Source organism: Crocodylus siamensis, chromosome 12 (assembly GCF_052110815.1).
Source record: "Crocodylus siamensis isolate JL-2025a chromosome 12, ASM5211081v1, whole genome shotgun sequence".
Classification (NCBI taxonomy): domain Eukaryota; kingdom Metazoa; phylum Chordata; order Crocodylia; family Crocodylidae; genus Crocodylus; species Crocodylus siamensis.
The window spans coordinates 33,953,036-33,971,108 of record NC_143406.1 but is presented as its reverse complement, the minus strand read 5'-3'; the positions used below and the strand labels follow the sequence as shown (position 1 = coordinate 33,971,108).

The 18,073-nt window shown below is 43.5% G+C and overlaps 1 protein-coding gene across 2 annotated transcripts in view; it reads left to right on the top strand.

The window, feature by feature from the left end:
- The window catches only part of PDXDC1 (pyridoxal dependent decarboxylase domain containing 1), a 60,884-nt gene that overhangs the window by 35,926 nt on the left and 6,885 nt on the right, over positions 1-18,073 (top strand). For both annotated transcript variants that reach the window (XM_090024320.1, XM_090024321.1), the window contains 9 exons: positions 6,336-6,386; positions 7,699-7,762; positions 8,353-8,441; positions 9,795-9,900; positions 10,976-11,147; positions 11,880-11,998; positions 13,092-13,213; positions 15,505-15,597; positions 15,688-15,784. In XM_090024320.1, coding sequence (XP_089880446.1) covers positions 6,336-6,386; positions 7,699-7,762; positions 8,353-8,441; positions 9,795-9,900; positions 10,976-11,147; positions 11,880-11,998; positions 13,092-13,213; positions 15,505-15,597; positions 15,688-15,784 — 913 coding nt within the window. The remainder of the gene's footprint in view (positions 1-6,335; positions 6,387-7,698; positions 7,763-8,352; positions 8,442-9,794; positions 9,901-10,975; positions 11,148-11,879; positions 11,999-13,091; positions 13,214-15,504; positions 15,598-15,687; positions 15,785-18,073) is intronic.

Here is an 18,073-nt window from a genome sequence, read left to right as displayed (position 1 = left end):
AACCCACTAGCAAACACTGGACATGAAAGACTTCTTCAGATTATTGAGAAGTTTTCCCTGTCTGACATCTTTAATGCAGATGAAATTAGACTTCATGAGAGAGGGCTTTCTGACAGAGGACCCATGGAAGGAAGGAAAAATCTAGAAGGTGGGTGAGTTTTAAAGGGCAGAGTAACTTTGCATATATGTGCCAACATGGGTGGGACAAACCTGTTCAGCTTTAGTCGGCTTCCTCTCAGTTATGACAGTTCAGCAGATGCCGGGGTGATGGAGATGCAAGTTCATAAAATCTTTTGTCATATCAAGGGGGGAAAAAACCACAATGATATAAAAGAGTCTGACCTCTCCTGAATGGATGTTCCATTTTCTGCCCATATGACACAAGGGGACTTAGTAGCTTCCCTAGTTGTGGATGAATGAGGAGAACTTCTCCATGTCCAGAGAGCCAATTGATGATGTCGCAGTTGTTATGAGGACTTAAACACTACCTCAGGTTAAGAAAATGGATCACAAAATGGTGGATACATAGGGTGAGAATGAAGTTTTTAGGAAATTTTTTATGTCCCATTTCTGATGAATGTTGATGGATATTGAAAGCCTTGAAATTTGCTTGTCACGTCTTACAGCAGGTATGCGTGAGTCTTGGGGACAAAACTTGCTGGTTTCTTTGGGAAAGTTAATATAATTTTCCAAAGTAGAATTATGACTTGAAAGACATGGAACAAAATAAATTCTCTCATGAAAACGTAGTGATCCCATATATCTTGAATATACCCTCTCTGAACTCAGTGAGATGTTGATAATGCTTTGTAAAATTATATTACAAAGCACTTTTTGATGTCAAGTATGATTTTAATTTAGACTCTGTGTGTTGTGTGTTTGTTCCTTGAACCTAAAAGTAAAACATTGACCCTGTTTTATAATAAACTCAGTCAATACAGTTCCCCTGCTAGCCACTTTTAGCAGGCTACCTTTGGTTAGATGACAAGGCTGCTTAAAAGCTTCATAGTACAACAGGACTGGAATGTATCTGGTAATGGGTGTCAGCTGGAGTGGGAAGAATTAGTCTGAACTAAGTCCATACTTGTCTATTCAATAAAAATTGAGATTCACAGATTATGTGGGAGTTACTAAGTACTGTCTTTAAGGCCCATGGGAGACGTTGAAACAACTTTGCATTTGGAACTTGAGGAATTTCATGTCCCATCCCAAACATTGTGCCTCCTGCCATACCAGACATACATGACGGGAGGCGCAAGGTTTGGGATGAGTATGACAGGACCTGCCTTAGAGCAGGGGTGGGCAATTTATTTTGGGCGGAGGGCCGCTTAATGAGTTTTGGCAAGCTGTCGAGGGTTGCATGGGTAGCCCCGCCCCTTCAGTTGCCCCACTCCCTGGTTGCCCTCTTGGGACTAGAAGTCTCCCCCCAACCCTTGACCTTTGCCACCGGAAGTCCCTCCCCTTGCCCCTGGAAGTACTCCTTTTGGAGAGGTGGCCTTGAAACCTGACCCCTTCCACAAGCAAGGACCCAGCCCACCCCATCAGGCCCCAGACATTGAAAGCTGACCAACCCCCACACCCGTCACTGGTGCTACCATGACCCGCTCCTGACCCACCCCAGCCCCTACCCCTACCCCGCGCCCCCCATGGTACAGCAGAAGCCGGCCCAGGTCCCCTCACCAGCACAGCACCCTCCAGTGCTGTGGGACCCCTCCCGTCCCGAGCCGCAGGGGGCTCGGCCACAGCTTTGCCTCCCTGGTGCGGCCCAGCCAGCCCATCCCGTCCCCTAAAGGCAGGAGGCTCCACCACTGCTTCTGCTGGCCAGTGGTGACCCAGCGGGACATCCCCAGCAGCACGTGGGAAGCCAGCTTCAGCCTCGTGCTCCAGAGGGGACTGGCCCAGCTGGGTCAGCACCAGCCAGGAAAAGCAACATGCAGCTGAAGCCAGCTTCCTACGTGCTGCTGGGGACAGGAGGAGTCTGTCTGGGTTGGCACCGGCCAGCAGAAGTGGCAGTGGAGCTGTGTGCCGCTCAGGACTGACTGCCGCAGGTAGAGGGAAAGTGCAGCTGAGCCCCTGCCGTTCTGGCCAGGCTCATCCCATCCCGAGCGGCACACGGCTCTGCCACCGCTGCTGCTGGCTGATGCCAACCTGACCAGGCTCCTCCCGTCCCCTGCAGCACATGGGAAGCCGGCTTCAGCTGCATGGTGCTTTTCCTGGCCAGAACTGACCCGGCTGCGTCCGTCCCATCCGGAGCAGCATGCAACTGAAGCCAACTTCCCGTGTGGGGCAGGGGGTGAGCCTGGCCGGGTTGGCACTGGCCAGCAGAGCCGTGTGCCGGTCGAGACTGACCAGCGCAGGTGGGGGAAAGCGCAGCTGAGCTGTTGCTGCTCCATCCAGGCTTGTCCCATCCTGAGTGGCACATGGCTCTGCCACCACCTTTCCTCCCTGGTGCTGACTGGGCTGGAGCTGCGGCCCAGCCCAACCCCGTACAGCCCAAGCGGCATGGCATAGCGCAGAGAAAGTGGTTTCAGCAGCCACTTTCCTGGGCTTACCTGCAGGGCAGGGCTTTCCAGTCCCATGCAGCAAAGCAGAAACTGGCCCAGATACTCTTTCCCCTCACCAGCACCACAGGTTCTGGCCCAGGCCCCCCGCCGCTCTCAAGCTGCAAACCTGGCCTGAGCCAGGGGCAGGGCAAGGCCAGCTGGGTCAGACTGAGGTCAGGGTTATTTGCCTTAAAACCAGAACCCAAGTAAACAATCTGAGGTGCTGCAGCCCCACTCATACTGGCCTGAGCCAACATGGTCTCTCTCTCTCCGTTCCAGACCTTGTGGTCCTGCCTTGTGCCATCATACCCCAATGCCTATAACTCCAAAATGTCAGATGCCTTCCCTGCCACCCACCATGACCAGTCTCCCCTGGTCCACAGTGAGCTGAGTCCCAACCCCTATCCTGTAGCCTGGCTTCTAGGCTCTAGGCCTGCTAACTGAAATGCCCAGTATTTCACCAGCATCAATTGCAGCTTTACAGAGCTGCAACCTGAAACGGTCAGTGGCACCCCTTGGGTACCACTTTGTGGCCCTCCTACCTCCTCTTCAGCCTCTCCTAAGAGGCTTACTGATATAATACAGTCAACATTAAACACTTAACTAACATTTAACCTGTCTGGGTACCCTCACCTCCTCTGTACCTACTAGCTAGCTCCCACCAGCTTCCTGGGCTTCCTTATCCTTCTGTAGATCTGTAGCTGATTCGGCTCTCCAGGGTTCTTCTCACCACACTCAGGGCTAAGAGTGGGTCTCTGGCCCTGGAGTCAAGCTGTTTATACATGCTTACTAGGGCTGTGCGAAACAGCACCGTTTCGTTTCAACTTCCATTTCACCGCTTTGAAGGGATAGTGTTTCATTTCATCGTTTTGTTCGGTTTTGAAGCACTGTCCTGTTCCATTTCATTGAAGCTATTTCAACACTTTTCGACCACCAGTTATAATGGTGAATCATGGAAATGCCTATAACTTTGTCATTTCTTGCCTGATTCAGCTGAAAATTGAAGTGGTGGTAGCCCCTTCTGAGGGCATGGAGCCTGCCACATTTCAAGGAGATAGGTGTGGGGGTTTCTGGGAAACTGCACCTCAAGGTGCTGAGAGCAAAACTCATGTCACTTGCTGGCAACAGGAGCCTCCTGTCGTCCCGTGTGCAGATCTGGGAGCCGGTGCCCCTGGGAGGGCTATGGGGCTGTGCCAGACTCCTCCCAAGTATGTGCCCAGGATGACAGGAGGCTGCTGCTGGTGCCTGGGAATAGCACAGCCTGTGCACAGCACCGGGAAGATTGCTGCTGCCGCTGGCCCCAGGCAGCAGCAGCTGCCTCTTGTCATCCTGCAAACAGATCTGCGGGGCCGCACCCGTGGGAGGAGTCTGGCAGCACTGGGAGGGCAGGTTGAGCTCCATGGGGCTCGCAGAGCCACTTGGGGTGCAGCCCTGGCTCTCCCACTGCTGGGCTGCACTCTGAGCAGCTCTGCCAGCCCCACGGAGCTCATCCCGGCAGTGGGAGATGGCAGGAGAGCCAGTGGCAGAGCTGCTCAGAGTTCTCCAATTTCCCTCCAGCCTATACCCCATATTTATAGATGGCAGATTCTAATATTTGGCCTCTGATTTGGTTTTATTTACATTTCTTTGTTGCACTGAAACTTCTGGAGCTGGACTGAACCAGATAACTTGTGGATTTGGAAGGTGTAAGTTAGTTGGGATTTACATCCTTAGGAAAGTAAAGGGGAGGATTTTTTATCTGCTTTTCTTCCCCATTGTGGAGTGCTGTTCACCATTGTCCTGTTTCTTCGCCTTAGTTTATGGTCTTCTCTGACAAGGCTGTTTTGGTTTTACAAATTAAATACCTTAACAAAAAATAACTTTATTATAACAAAATAGCCTCTAATACATTTGGTTACATCAATCACTACTACTAATATTTAATATATTTGGATTACTTAATGCCTGGTCTTCCTTTTATAATAGCTCCTTTCAGGCCTGGTACTTTGTTTACTTGCATTTCATTACTACTTTTCTTAGATATGTTGATTGTTTCCTTTACTTCGCTGACCAAGTTGGTTGCCACATCTGCAAAGGTTCATGCTTCAGTCATTCAGAAACAGGTTTTGGGGCCTTCTGCGTGGCTACACTTACACAACTTGACCTAGGCCCCTTGACAATGGCATGGCTGGCAACAGGGTGACTCTGTCCCGTACCTGGGGCTGACCCCAGCCTGATCCTTAGGATTGACTAGGGTATCCCCAGGCCCAGTTTCAGACCTGGGGCTGTTGCCAACAGTAGATGATTGCCAGCTGTGGCCTCAGATCTGATACAAGGGCTTCCTCTGCTTGGGACTTTAAAACCTGCATCCAGCAGCTTCAGAGGGAGGGTTGCCAGCCACAGGGGATCAGAGGCTTCCAGTGGGGAAGAGCGGAAGAGTTTTACCTGCAGGGGACTTTAAATAGCAGGCATTTTAAAGTCTCTGGGGGGGGAAGCTTTTTGGCTCCCCCTGTCAAGAGTCTCATCCCCACCATACTGGCCAGCCCTACTGGGGCTCGCCATTTTGGGAACTGAAACTCCTCTGCCTAAGAACCCCTCAGCTCTGCCAGGAGTCCACAGGACAGCCTGGGGCTGATGCTGGCAATCAGATGATTGTTCGCACTGGTCCTGGGGCAGCCCTTCAGCACTGTGGGTTGGAGACCTGAAGCTGTTCAAGGCTGACTTCAACAGCCAGCTGATTGTTGAGCATCCACCCCCATTAGCCCTGGTATATAGACATGCCACACTTTCAATTTTAAGGTGCCATAACAGTGTTCCATGTTTTATGTGGAACATTTAATGGCTGACTTGTCATTTTAATAACACCTTAAACTGGGTGCATGGGTAACACCCTCACTTTTTATGGCATGTTAACACATTAGCGGTGGAGGGAGGAGGGGGTGGCTGCCACCTTGGCTGCCTGTGCGTTGGCAGCTGTGAGAACTGCTGGCTTCTACTGGAGAAGCCAGCATTTTATTTCAGTAAGGTGCCTCCCCACCCCACTGCCCACCCTTAGTAGTACATCCCTACTAATGTATTAATGGCTTTAGTTTAGGTTCTTTAGCCTAAAGAACATCTAAATTACTTAATTAAAAAAATCCTTTGTTACTGGTTGCCATGGTAGCTTGGTGCACTTCGGGGTTGGGTGGGAGGGAAGGCTGATTCTGAGCCTTTTGGATAGGGCAGGATATAAATCAAATTAATATATAAATACCACAATCAACACAGTGGTTTAGTTGACAGATTAAGATGCACAATAAAGGCACAGACAGAAGTGCAGGAAGTGTTCTTCTGAGTTGCGACAATCCGGATCAAACTGTTCAAAATGGGAACATTTCAGAATAGGGGGGGAATGGAGCAGAGGGAGCTTGTTCTAGGGGCTCCCCAGCTGGCTCTGGATGGTGGGGCAGCTGAATTGAAGCTTCCCCTGCCCACCTCGGGGCTCCAATACACATGCCCCATGCTCCAGCAGGGGCTGAAAACCCCCACAGACCAAAATCCCTCTGTTCCCCTTCACCCTCCCATTCTGAAAACCACTCAGACAGAAGTTACAGAAGGCGTTCTGTTTTGAAATATCTTCATCTGACCTCCTCATGCAGTGAGGAATCAGATTTTCACCTGATTGGCCATTTTTGAAGCAGTCTGCAGCTGTGCACTTACGTTTATAGTAGTATATATGTACAGATGGATGATGTTGAATGGATAAAGTTGTTGTTATGCATATGAAAGTAATTTTAAATTCCTAAAATCATTTTTTTTCTGTGATCTTTTTAGAGTCAAAGGTTGCTGGAAAACTTGAAAAACCTGGATTTTATTAAAACTTCGGTACAGTTTACTTTTTATTACTTCTACTGATTTTGCCATTGGTTATTAAATACCAAAATATCTTGATAGAAGAAGCAAACCCTATGACAGTTGGATGGTGGTGTTATTTTTAACTATTAAAGTTTTATATAACTTCATTCAGGGCTCATGGTAGAGGTGAGATCTTTTATTAGAGCAACAAGGTTTGTGCAAAAAAAATCTTTTAATTGCAAGGTTTTAGGCACATAAGATCACCTCTACCATAAGTCCTGATTGCTTTTTTCCTTTAGACCAGTATGGCTACAACCTGGATACCTGACATATAACTTCATTGACATTTTGAGATATACCCTGAGTTGCATATAGCAGAGATTGCACTCTTTATCCCTGTACAGCATCAGGCTCATGCTGTAATACCCAGAAGCTGCTTCCAAGAGTACTCCTTAAACCATTGACTCAGTATTCTTTCAGGATACAAATTTTTCACAAGATACTTCAGAAATTATATTTTGAAAATGAAACTAGATGTACCCTCCCCTTCTGTTGAGAAGATTTTATTGTTGTTCTCAAATATGTAAACAAAATATTTGTCCTCCTAAGAGTTTAAGTTGAGAAGGGTCTTTTAAAATTAAAATTACTTGTAATTGAGAATTTTTGTTTTTTAAATTAGTTGCATCTAAGGTAATTTTGGTGAGAAGATGCTCTGATGTACGGAGCAACGTAAGCCTTTGAATATAGTATTTATTCTAATACACAGCATAGTTTAATTGGAAAGCAAATGCTATGGTTTGTGATGAGTAATCTCATTCTGCTTTGTGAGTAGAGTAATCTCATTTCAGAACTCATTTGCAGTATGAAACTCCATGATGGCTCCTCTGCCTGTATATATTCTGAATAACTTGTATTTGTCACTGAACAGCCAAATATTCTATTTGGAGAGATCTCCACCAGGATCTTTTTCTCCTAATACTAGAATACTGGGGTTAACTTAACCCTAAAATATCCTAAGTATTGTATATCTTTCAATGAACATTTTTTTTTTTTTACTTTATAGTGCTCCAAGTTAAGTTGTACAGAACTTTTTAAATAAAAAAAAAAAAAATTCTGCTTTATGTGAAGGGAAGCAGTGATCTACTTTGCTAAGTTTGCCTGTTTATATAGTCACAAAGAGCTTTGTTTTTAATGACTGAACCAAAATACTAAGATTTGAACATTGTGAATATTGACAAAACAAAAGAATGTTGGCTTACCTTAGTTAATTGTGTACATACAACATTAAGTCTTTTCTAAGTGCATTTTCGTAACATAGATTTTTCTTATTTTTATTTTTAAGGTTGAAGATGAACTTAGTTCTCCTGTTGTAGTATTCAGATTTTCCCAAGACCATCCAAATATAGGTACATAATTTATGGATAATAAATAATAAAAAGCAGTAGGGGGCAGCCTTTTTTGGCAGGCATGCTACAAATTAGCCCTACACTTTCAGTCCCCTTCCCCAGTCTGATCTGCTTTTCTGCTTTCTGTTCCCTGCCCTGTGCACCATGGCTGATCTGTTGCTCTACTTTCTGCCTCCTGTGCTGTGCTCCCTGACCCATCTACTGTTCTCCTTTGTTTCCTGCCCTACACGGTACTGCCCGTCCCCTTCCCAGTCTACTGTATGCCAGACAAGCTAGCCGTTTCATAGGTTGGCCCCACCTGTACCAAAGTGCATGTGCATCTGCGTGTATGTAAATAAATACATATGTATTACATTCTTGTTGCAAAGCTCCATTTCATTGCAGTATGGGAGAGTGAGTCATAAATGGCTAGAATAAATGTGTTTCAAGTCCATTATCAGTTTGAATTATGACCCACAAAATTAAGACAAGATGTATAAACTTATGTGCAAATTGTCTATCTTTTTCTAGAAAATGTTACTCATTGGAAAATTGAGTAACCGCTTATATTATTTTGTATAAAAATCTCTGTTCCTTATTTTTGGGTTCAGATCAAACACTGCATGCTTCACAGACCTCTGCAATTCAACACACTCTAACCAACAATGAGAGACATATTTGTGATACCTTCAATCAGTGGGTAAGGCTGGACCTTCCTTTTTCTTGTAAAATGGGGAAAGACGGAATAGCTCGGGAACTGCTTACAGAAGCGACAAAATTAGCTTGGTCATAATTTAATCTTTGCTCTTCCATGTGAAATTCAGGAGTGCTTCTAAATTAATAAGAGGGATTTTGTTTGAACTACCAGCTTTTCATATACATTATATTTTAAATTATACAAAATATTAAACTCACAGGTGAAAATGTTGATACCTTTTCTTTAAGTCTTACCCCAAAAAGTTTGTATTTTTAGGTCACTAGGGTTAAATAAATGTTCTCCTTTGTCATGCATTCCAAAAAGCAGATGTGTGCATTGTGTTGCTTTTGCTGTTCACTAGATCTCTCTTCATTTTAAGTTAGTATTTATAGTCAATGAGGTGCAACCTGTAGAGGGGAACGCTGTACCCCAGGAAAGGTGATTTTCTTTTGTTTGCCAAAATAAAAAACTTGTTTCAGAGGCTTTTACTGACTGAAGTGGAGAAGATATAACTTAGGGTTTGTTAATGCAAGTAGTAACTGGTAACGCAATAAGACCATCTTGTTGCGGAGGAGGGGAGAAATTATGTGCATTTTTCACTCGCCAATCCCCCACACACACATGCACACTTCAAACAGATGTAGAAAATAGAATTGTGTTAATTTCTGTGGGCTGGATCTGACCCATGGGCTGAATTGTGAGCACTTCAATCTTAGGACAATGCCATATCCAGCTATTCATGGGTTAGGGAGAAGGAGGAAAGGAGAAACAGGGCCTCTTAAACAGCTGCGTCATGAGAAATTAACTACTCAGAGAATAGTGGTAAGAGCACAAATTGGTGGGTGCACTCAGTTGCAAGCTATAAAACTCCTTTACTCTCCCTTGTTTAACTGCTTAGATTTCCGGTTGTTGTCCCTTTATTGTTCCAGTATCCACTTTCACTGTTTTCTCCAGCTGCTATTAGTAGAAATCCAACTGAAAGAACAAATTACGTGGCCTTTTTTGTTTATTTTTTGATGCATTGCTGTGGACATTGTCATTACCTCTTCCTGTGTGAGGCATGAATACATTTTAATTTACTTGCAGAAACCATGAAATAAATCACGTCTTGGGGTTTACTTAGAAATTGTGAAATAATTTAATATGTACATGGCTTTTGTGTTTTGTCACTTAAGGGTGAGGTGAGCAAGCCAATGCTTATGTACTTCAGGGAAGAAAACTAATTAACTTTTAAGTGGTAGAAAAAAGAAGCCTTATTTGGGGCATTGACAATATGGGACTATTCCAGTCCAAGTTGGCTATCTTGAAAACTGTGCTCTATAAATTCCTTTAACTAACTATGTCTTGTCTCTTCAGCTTGGAGAACAGTTGGCACAGTTGATTCCAGCCAGTGGAGTTGATGTGGTTGAACTAGAAGATGAAGGCACATGTGTGCGTTTTAGCCCATTAATGACTTCTGCAGGTAACAGTGTCATTTAACTTAGCCACTTACCTAGATAGTTCATTCAGGGAGGGGAAAAATTGGAATTTGCCAGTAAAATGATAAATATCATGTTTGTGTAAACTGAATCTGTTCTTCTCTGACTGACTTTCAGTATATTCTCCCAAGATTTTTTTTTTTTTTCCCTTTTGGCTACTTAAATGAGGCAGTGGCATCTAAAAGAGGTTCAGGATTGTCTCATAGCTTAGCAACTGTTACTTTAGAAAAACATTACTCTTTGTGTGTGGCATCATGCTCCTCCACCTCTGTAAAGCCTTCTATTTTGTCAGTATTCACTAGAAAGATTGCGGCGAGAAATTTAGGAAGGTTCCTTTTTAAACTCTCAAGCATTAGAGGGGAGTCGTCATAGTCCTTCTTTCTCTCATTCCTGTGGATAAAGGATATGCTCTTAGTTATTCAGATGGTTAGATATAGGAACTGACCCCTTGAATAGAATAAAATAGATTATTTTGAAAGAGACAAAAGATCCATTAAAACATGAGTGTGTCTGTCTGTCCCTTCTTCCCCAGCACCCTTTTTCTTAGTACTGATACAGAAAAGAAATTCCTTTTTTTTTATTTTTTTCTCCTCAGAGCAGGGTATAGTATCAGATTAGAGAACCAACAGTGCAGAGAAGTGGGAAGAATTTTTTTTAATGTGGTTATACTGTCACTTTTTAGACAACAGTAGCACAGAATCATTCTGGTATAGTTTGGCTATATGGACAAAGTTATTTTTTAAGTTATTGCTGTAACAATAAAGGAATTGATAGTAATAGTTTATAATACCAAAAAAGTCTCACCATGGTATAGCTTATTTTTTTCCTGAATGCTTGGCCACAGCTTTTTTCATGTCTCTGCTTTGTCAATGGACGGTAGATCTGAAGACAGATTTCAGCACCAAAGTGAAGATAATGCAGTAATATTAAGATAATCTATGCAGAGACCATTTAAATATAATGTGCAGAGCCAGGTATTTGGCTGGCTGAGCTGAATCAAAATGTGAATAATCTGTCTCTGAGTCCACTACTTCACATACTAATAGATCGGCTCTTTAGTGTTAGGAACAGAGGTACAAGATATTGATCAGTTGGTGGACTGCTTAAAAATGAAGATACCAGTACTGATGAGCACACTACAACTAAGAGACGAATTTGAGCAAGAAGTGAAAAGAACAGTAGGTCTGTCATATATTGAAGATCTCAGCTGGCCAGGACTGGGTGTTATAAGGTAAGTTTTGGGCAGCCCCAGACATGATATTGTTTGATGTTTTCCTCATGAGATTTGACTAAAAAATGCATTTGGTAAAGAAGACTAAAACCCTGCTCACTAGTTCTAGTCTTCTAAAACCTTGCTCATTTTAATGCATCCTTTGGGCCTGTAGAATTTCGCTTATGGCACAGCTCAAATTTTCTTATACTGATTTGTGACTGAACTATATTTTCTTGAAGATATCATCTGTGTTTTGTGACTCTTTTTTTTTATTGGGTATTCAACACGTTTGGAACTTGGCTAAAGATTTGCTTTGCAAAATAACTGGGTTGACAACCCTAACATTTAAGCGTTGTTGTAAATCAGTTGTATTCAAGTCCTTTTATGCATCCCACTGTATTTGGCTTAATATTACGGCGCATTTTAAAAAAATAATGGAATTCATTTGTCTTTGGCAAATACAAGTGTTGATCATTTCTTGGCACGTATTGTAAAGTTTTCCATTTGTTCAAAAAACTGAGCTGTATTTAATGCTGAACTCTCCAAAAGATACTGCAACAAACTTCTGTATCCACGTGTTTTCCTTCAGCTGCAAAAGCTCAGTTACTGTACTTCCTTTATTTGGTTACTTTGAGTATTTTGACTTCAGGTAGCACATTAGTTTGTAGAAACATGCTAAAAGCATAGATTGCTCATGTTTTGTTTGTAATGTAAACTAAAACTGTGCTGTCCTCTGTCTTGATGTTAAAGATATGACTACAGAGGTGATGGGAAGAATGATGACAAGCAGGAGAAAGAATTGGAGAAAATTAACACTGAACTTCTGAAAAAATTAAGTGAGCTGGAATCAGATCTTTCCTTTTCTTTAGGTAAATATACTGTTTAAAAAACTTCCAGTCAAGTTAATGCTCTCTTGACTTCTTCTGTTTTCCTTGTTATGAGTGTTACTACAAGTCCTAAACTTCTAAACATAGACAAGTTTCTAGAACTTCTTTTCTTGGTTCCATAGCCTTGGTTCCATAGACTAAGACCTTGCTTGGACTAAGAAGTCAATGAAAAACTAGTTCCATTTGTCAACAACAGGTGTGGGTGGCTGAACTACTTCTGTGAACTAGATGCACTAGACAAACAGGATTGTATTAACCTGAGCAGTGTTTCCTTCCCAGAAAGCCTAAATGCTGTGATATTTAAGTTGATGAAGTTCTGATTGATCTTCTCTTAGACTCAAACTGATCCCACTGTTGGCTGTTTACTGCATTCCACAGCTTGGTTAGATAGTTTAGGTGCCTTTTGCCATAACATAAAATAATCTCAGTTGCACTACAACCAGGGTGTCATTTGAATGCTTGGTAAGAATGCTGGTGAGATGCACTTTTGGTGCATTAGTGGTTTCTAGTCTCATTCTTTTTAAAGCCAGGCTAATATTTTTAATCCTTAAAGGGAAAATCACCTAGGTGATGCCATGTATGAATACAGTAAAGAAGCAATTTCTTAGAACACTACACTAGTGATACAAAATCCCAGTGAAATCCTCAGATTCCTTGTAGGTTGATATGGTAGGCTCTTGGGTGCAATCCAGGAATTTCCAGGTAGACCTTGGCTGATTATCTCCATACCATTATTGCTGTAAGATGACAAGCCAATAGCAGATAATACACTACATTTCAGCTCTTATTTTTCATGTTAGGTGGTGTTGTGACCCTTTTAATATATCCTTTTATTTTATAGGTATACAGTTGTATATAATATCTATTGTTTCTTCTCATTAAATCTTAGATGTGGTTTTTCAGTAAGAAAAATATAATGCCAAGCACTAAATTTTTGCTTTTATTAATGAGGTATATGCAAAGTTAAAAGCTTAAGTGTTGGGATTCCCAGACACATTATTGTGAGTGTGGTCCCTCTCGTGAAAGATTTGTCCATTGTCAGCAAAAATAAAGAAATTGTTCCTTCTACTTCCAGGCCCAGAATTTGGAGGGGAGAAAAACTGTGTGTATATTGGCATGGTAACTGAGGATCTGGATGTGTCTGAGCTGGTAGAAACTATTGCAGCAACAGGCAGAGAAATTGAAGAAAATTCTAGAGTATGTATTGAAATTGAGACTTTTATCTTGGTTTTCTTTATATATTGGTTTCAGAGCATTTTTTGAAAAAAAAATGACACTTAAGCAATATGCTTAACTTAGAGCGATTTACATCAAGTTTGTGAGAATTATTCCCGGTGGTCTGATTCTTGTAAAATCTCTGGACTCATTCAACCATACAGTGAGCCAAAGAGTTTAAACCATCCAAGGAAACTTTTTTTTTTCTACATCTAGGGAGTTGAGACCACCTTTTAGCGTAAATTCTTGCAACTTCACTGACATTAGTGCAGCTGTGAAGGTTTCCACTAGTTATCTGTTAAAACATCAGCTTGGAAATGGGCATTACAGTATGTTAATTTCAAGGACACTTCCTTGATGCTTGTACAAGATTACCTGAGAAGCTTTGGGTGCTACCCTTAATGTCTAATCTAATGGAGTTCTTGGATTAAAATCTGCATTAAGGAAGGTGGTTGCCATGGGAGTAAAGATAAAATGTTCCTGGTATTGAAAAATTCCTGCTATTATGGAATAATTGATTACCACTTCAGCTAATTAATCTTGCGGATCTTATTTCCTCACCCACAAAATAAATTCTCTGTCAGGTGTCCTCTGCATCTTTCCACTCATGGGGTCACCAGGGTGCAGCTCTGCAGTAGAAGCTTTTAGTCATGGCTGTTGTAGTGCTATCATGTCTGTTCCTGCCACTCTTCTCACTGTTTCTGTTCAAGGGATGTGGCACTACAAGCATCTTACTTCTTCCCATCTGGGCCCTCAGCCTGGATCCTCTCCTTGGAGAGTTTGCATTATAATTCCAGCATGATTTTTATGTAGAATTCTAGCATGGACAGTTTGCTTTTAGCACGTTACCAATTCCTAAGAACAGAAAAAGGTTATTCTAGGTTGTTAATGATGCTCACAATTAGGATCTGATGGTTGGTCTGAAAATAAAGACTAGGTTTGAAGAGGTGTGCCAGTTGCCCTGTTGACTTTCCAGCTCATACAGAATGCCTGACTTGTCTCAGGAAGGGCTGTTTCTCCTTCAGGTGTGCAGTCATCAGTGTTCGCATCACAGGGGCACAGAGAAGTCTGGATGAACAGACTGGTAGTGCTACTTCTGTAGGAGATGGTGATTAGATTCATGAATGAGCATACACCAACTTTTGCTCCTGATCCCTCTAGGGGGAAAAGGCAACAGAAACCTTTTTTGAGGCTCCAAGAGACCTGCAGCAATTAATATATTTTAAACCATCAGATCCACAACTGAAAGGCAGCTATGCCTCATCAATGGCCTCTGCACAGAACTAGTCCACAGGTACAACTGATTTGCACCCCCGTTGGGTCTGTGCAGGAAAGTAGTTGAGTATTCAGAAAGGACTCAAAGAAAGAAGTGTCAGCAGAGCCAAGGCGTACTTGCAGGATATTCCTGATCCAGCCTATATGTATCCTAGCCAGTCAGATTCTAAACAAAGACTATAGGACCAGAGGCTCGGAATCCAATTCTCCATTCTTACCCTTCCTGCAAAACCAGCCACATCTGTAGCATTTTGGATCCACTAGGTAACTCTTTCAGTTTGTCTGAGAGAGCCCTAAGACCTGCAGAGAGGAGATGTTCTTAACCTCTGCACCCCTATGCTGCTGTTGCCATTCTTCCAGAGAAAAAGGAAAATCTTCCCATTTTCAGAGTAGCATTTCCATCCTTTCTTAGGATTGTCTCCTGCCTTCCTTGAAGGGGGAGAAGAGTGCTGCTTATCAGAGCTATCCTGTCAGTGAGAATATGCAGGACACATGAGATGATCTGTATTGTATCTGTAACTAAAGTTTTTCCAGGCACACTCTGTAGTCACACTTCCTGTCCACCTTCCCTTCTTCTGCACGTAATCACAATCTCAGACTTCTGGGACGTAGTAAAGCAGAGAGGGCCTCTTGGCCTCTGAACTGTGGGGAATGGTCAGGGACAGCACACTGCTATCAGTTTTCCTCACCAGAAATGCACCATTTATGCACCCTGTAGTGTGAAAATGCAGAGGACAGCCAGATGCAGGTGAACAACATTCAAGTAACAGGAATAGACAGCAGTTCACTTAAGAATGGTTTTCTGCCTTAAGAACTATTTAATAGATAAGACATCTGCATTCAATTTTATGCTGAGTGTTTGCTTTAGTGTCATTTGCCAGGTGCTGGCCTAACTTGGAAAAATGTCCAGAAGTTCCATTTAATGTAATCGTCAAGACTAGGACTAAGAAGCCAGTTCAAGTGTAAGTGATGCAGTACTTTTTCATTTTTTTAATTAGCTGTTGGAGAACATGACTGAGGTTGTTAGAAAAGGGATACAAGAAGCACAAATTCAGCTGCAGAAGGCAAATGAAGAAAGACTTCTTGAAGAGGTAAGACTGTCCAAGTAAGTGCGTGAACTACTTTGCAAGCTGGTGGGTGGCTCAGTCACCAGAATGATCTTTCCATTGCGTGTTCTGCAGGGGCTGCTGCGCCAGATTCCTGTTGTTGGTTCTGTGCTGAATTGGTTTTCTCCATTTCAAGCTTCACCAAAGGGAAGAACATTTAACTTAACGGCAGGTAAGAGTAATACATTTACAGTAGTATGACGTTAGTGATAGCTATGGAAGTGGAAACCTGTAAAATGCTACAGGGTTCTACTTATTAACTGATTTTAAAATATCTGAATTGCATGATTAAAAATGCACTCTTTAGATACTAATAGACAGACACCTTTCACAACACTTCCTTTGGCACCAAATAAAAAGAATTTGCACTGTTCCCTGTCCTGCTCACTGTCAGTTCTCCATACCTAAAACTCTCATATCAAACTAGAGAAACTTGCTGGATTTGGTTGTCTTCCTGTGTTTTATAACAAAAAAGGGCTCATTATGTCATCTCCATAAATTCCAGACATACGAGCTGTAAAACTGGGTTTTGTCTTATGCTTATAATGCATATACCAGCGGATGGGGAGATCTTAAGAGTCTTGAGAATCATCTTAGAGCTGTGTAGTGTATGTTTCAGCTGAGGCCACCAGAATGTGTATTTACCCAAGTCCAAGATGACCCTGAATTTAAGATGGGTCCCCCAATAATTAGATTCTATACATAACACATTTATAAATTTTGCATGTATAGAACCTAATTATTGGGGAATCTATCTTAAATTCATCCCCCCACCCAGATCTGTGGCAGGGGGGCAAGTGGTGGTGGGAAGCAGTGGGGTACAGATTGTGAGAGGAGGCAGTATGGGGACAGTGGGGGTCAAGCAACTTGACCTTTGCTTCCCCACCATGCTTTCCCTGTGTACATTGTTGTGGATAACTTTTGTGCAGAGCAGAGCTAGGTATGTTCGGTCAGGCACCCCAAGCTGACCATTTTTATTTTTGCTGTTGGCCTTAGCTAAGGGCCCACTGTTCAGGATCCTCACCTCTGCTGCAGCTGAGTTAAGTCCGTAGCATCACCACCCTGGGCTTGCAAGAAATGCAAAAGAAACAAAGAGTTAAACAGATAAATAGCCACTTAGCATTTCCCTGGTTTCATGCCTCTGGCTTGCTAGGCTTTTCCCAGGCTTTATTTGCTAGTAGCCTCTTACTTTTCAGAGGCTTTGGGGGCTGAAGGACTTGTGCAAACAAATGCTTGCTCAGGGCCCCTCCCTGCAGGCTGCTTGACCTCTGCTAGCCCCAGGCTCCAAGCAGCTTTGCTCTCTGCCAGAGGATCAGCTCCTAGAGGGCTCCCCCCTAGGTTAGCTCCCTTGCTGGGGGGATCACTGTGTTCCCAGACCTCGGTCCTCAGCCTCTGGTGAGTCCTTCCAGCTCTAGGGTGAGTATGGGGCTGTTTGGGCTCTTCCACACCCATAGTAACAGGGCTAGGCCTTGTTACATCCTGCCAGCACCTCCTCCCATCCGCCATAGCCTCAGGGCCCTCCATTTCCCCTCTCTCCCCTTGCACAGCCTCCGCTTTCCTGTTTGCCCCCCACTTTCACACGCCAGCTTACCCTACTCCACTCTGGAAGGCTCCAGCCCCACTCCAGCCTGAGGCATGGAGTAGTGCCCCAGCCCAGCCTGGTAGCAGTGATAGTGGTGTGGCAGCTCTGACCCTGCTTTCCAGGCTGAAGAGTGGGTCAGAGCAGAAGGGTAAGTGGTGGAGAGAAAGGGGACAAGCATAGCAGGGGCTGAGGGTTCAGGGATGCAGAGGTGGGGCAGGCAGTGCTGCCACCCCACCACCATATTCGCATCCAAGACAAGGAGACTTAAAGGGCATTTTTCCCCATGTTAAACTGTGAGGAAAGAATACTTTCTTTTCTGTGTGATTTCTATTTCAAATGCCCCTTGGCATTCATCACTCTGTACAGTGAGTGTAAATCTGTTAGGGAAGGACAGGCTAGAACTGAATTATACTGCGTGTGTCTACACAAGACACTAACTGCGTAGTATCCTAATAACACTGCGCAGTAATGTGTTGAGCAAAACCCATGCTAGTATGCTACTGTGCAGTAGTATTAGGCTACTGTACAGTTAGCATCTGAAGAAACCCATATGCTAGTGCTATTACTCAGTAGCACAAGTTACTGTGCATTGACCAAGAATTCTTAGGTCAGCTCACGGAGGTAGTGAAGTGTAAGGATGTGGTAGTCATGGGGGACCTGAACTTCCCGGACATCTGCTGGGAAGAGCAGTCAGCCAGATCTGACCCCTCACGTAGGTTTTTAGCCAGAATGCAGGACCTCCATCTAACCCAGGAGGTGCACAGCCCCACCAGGCGAGACGCCTTGTTGGACCTGGTGCTGGCCACAGGAGATGACCTGGTGAGGGGGCTGCAGGTGCTCAACCACCTGGGCGACAGTGATCATCACCTGCTGGAATTC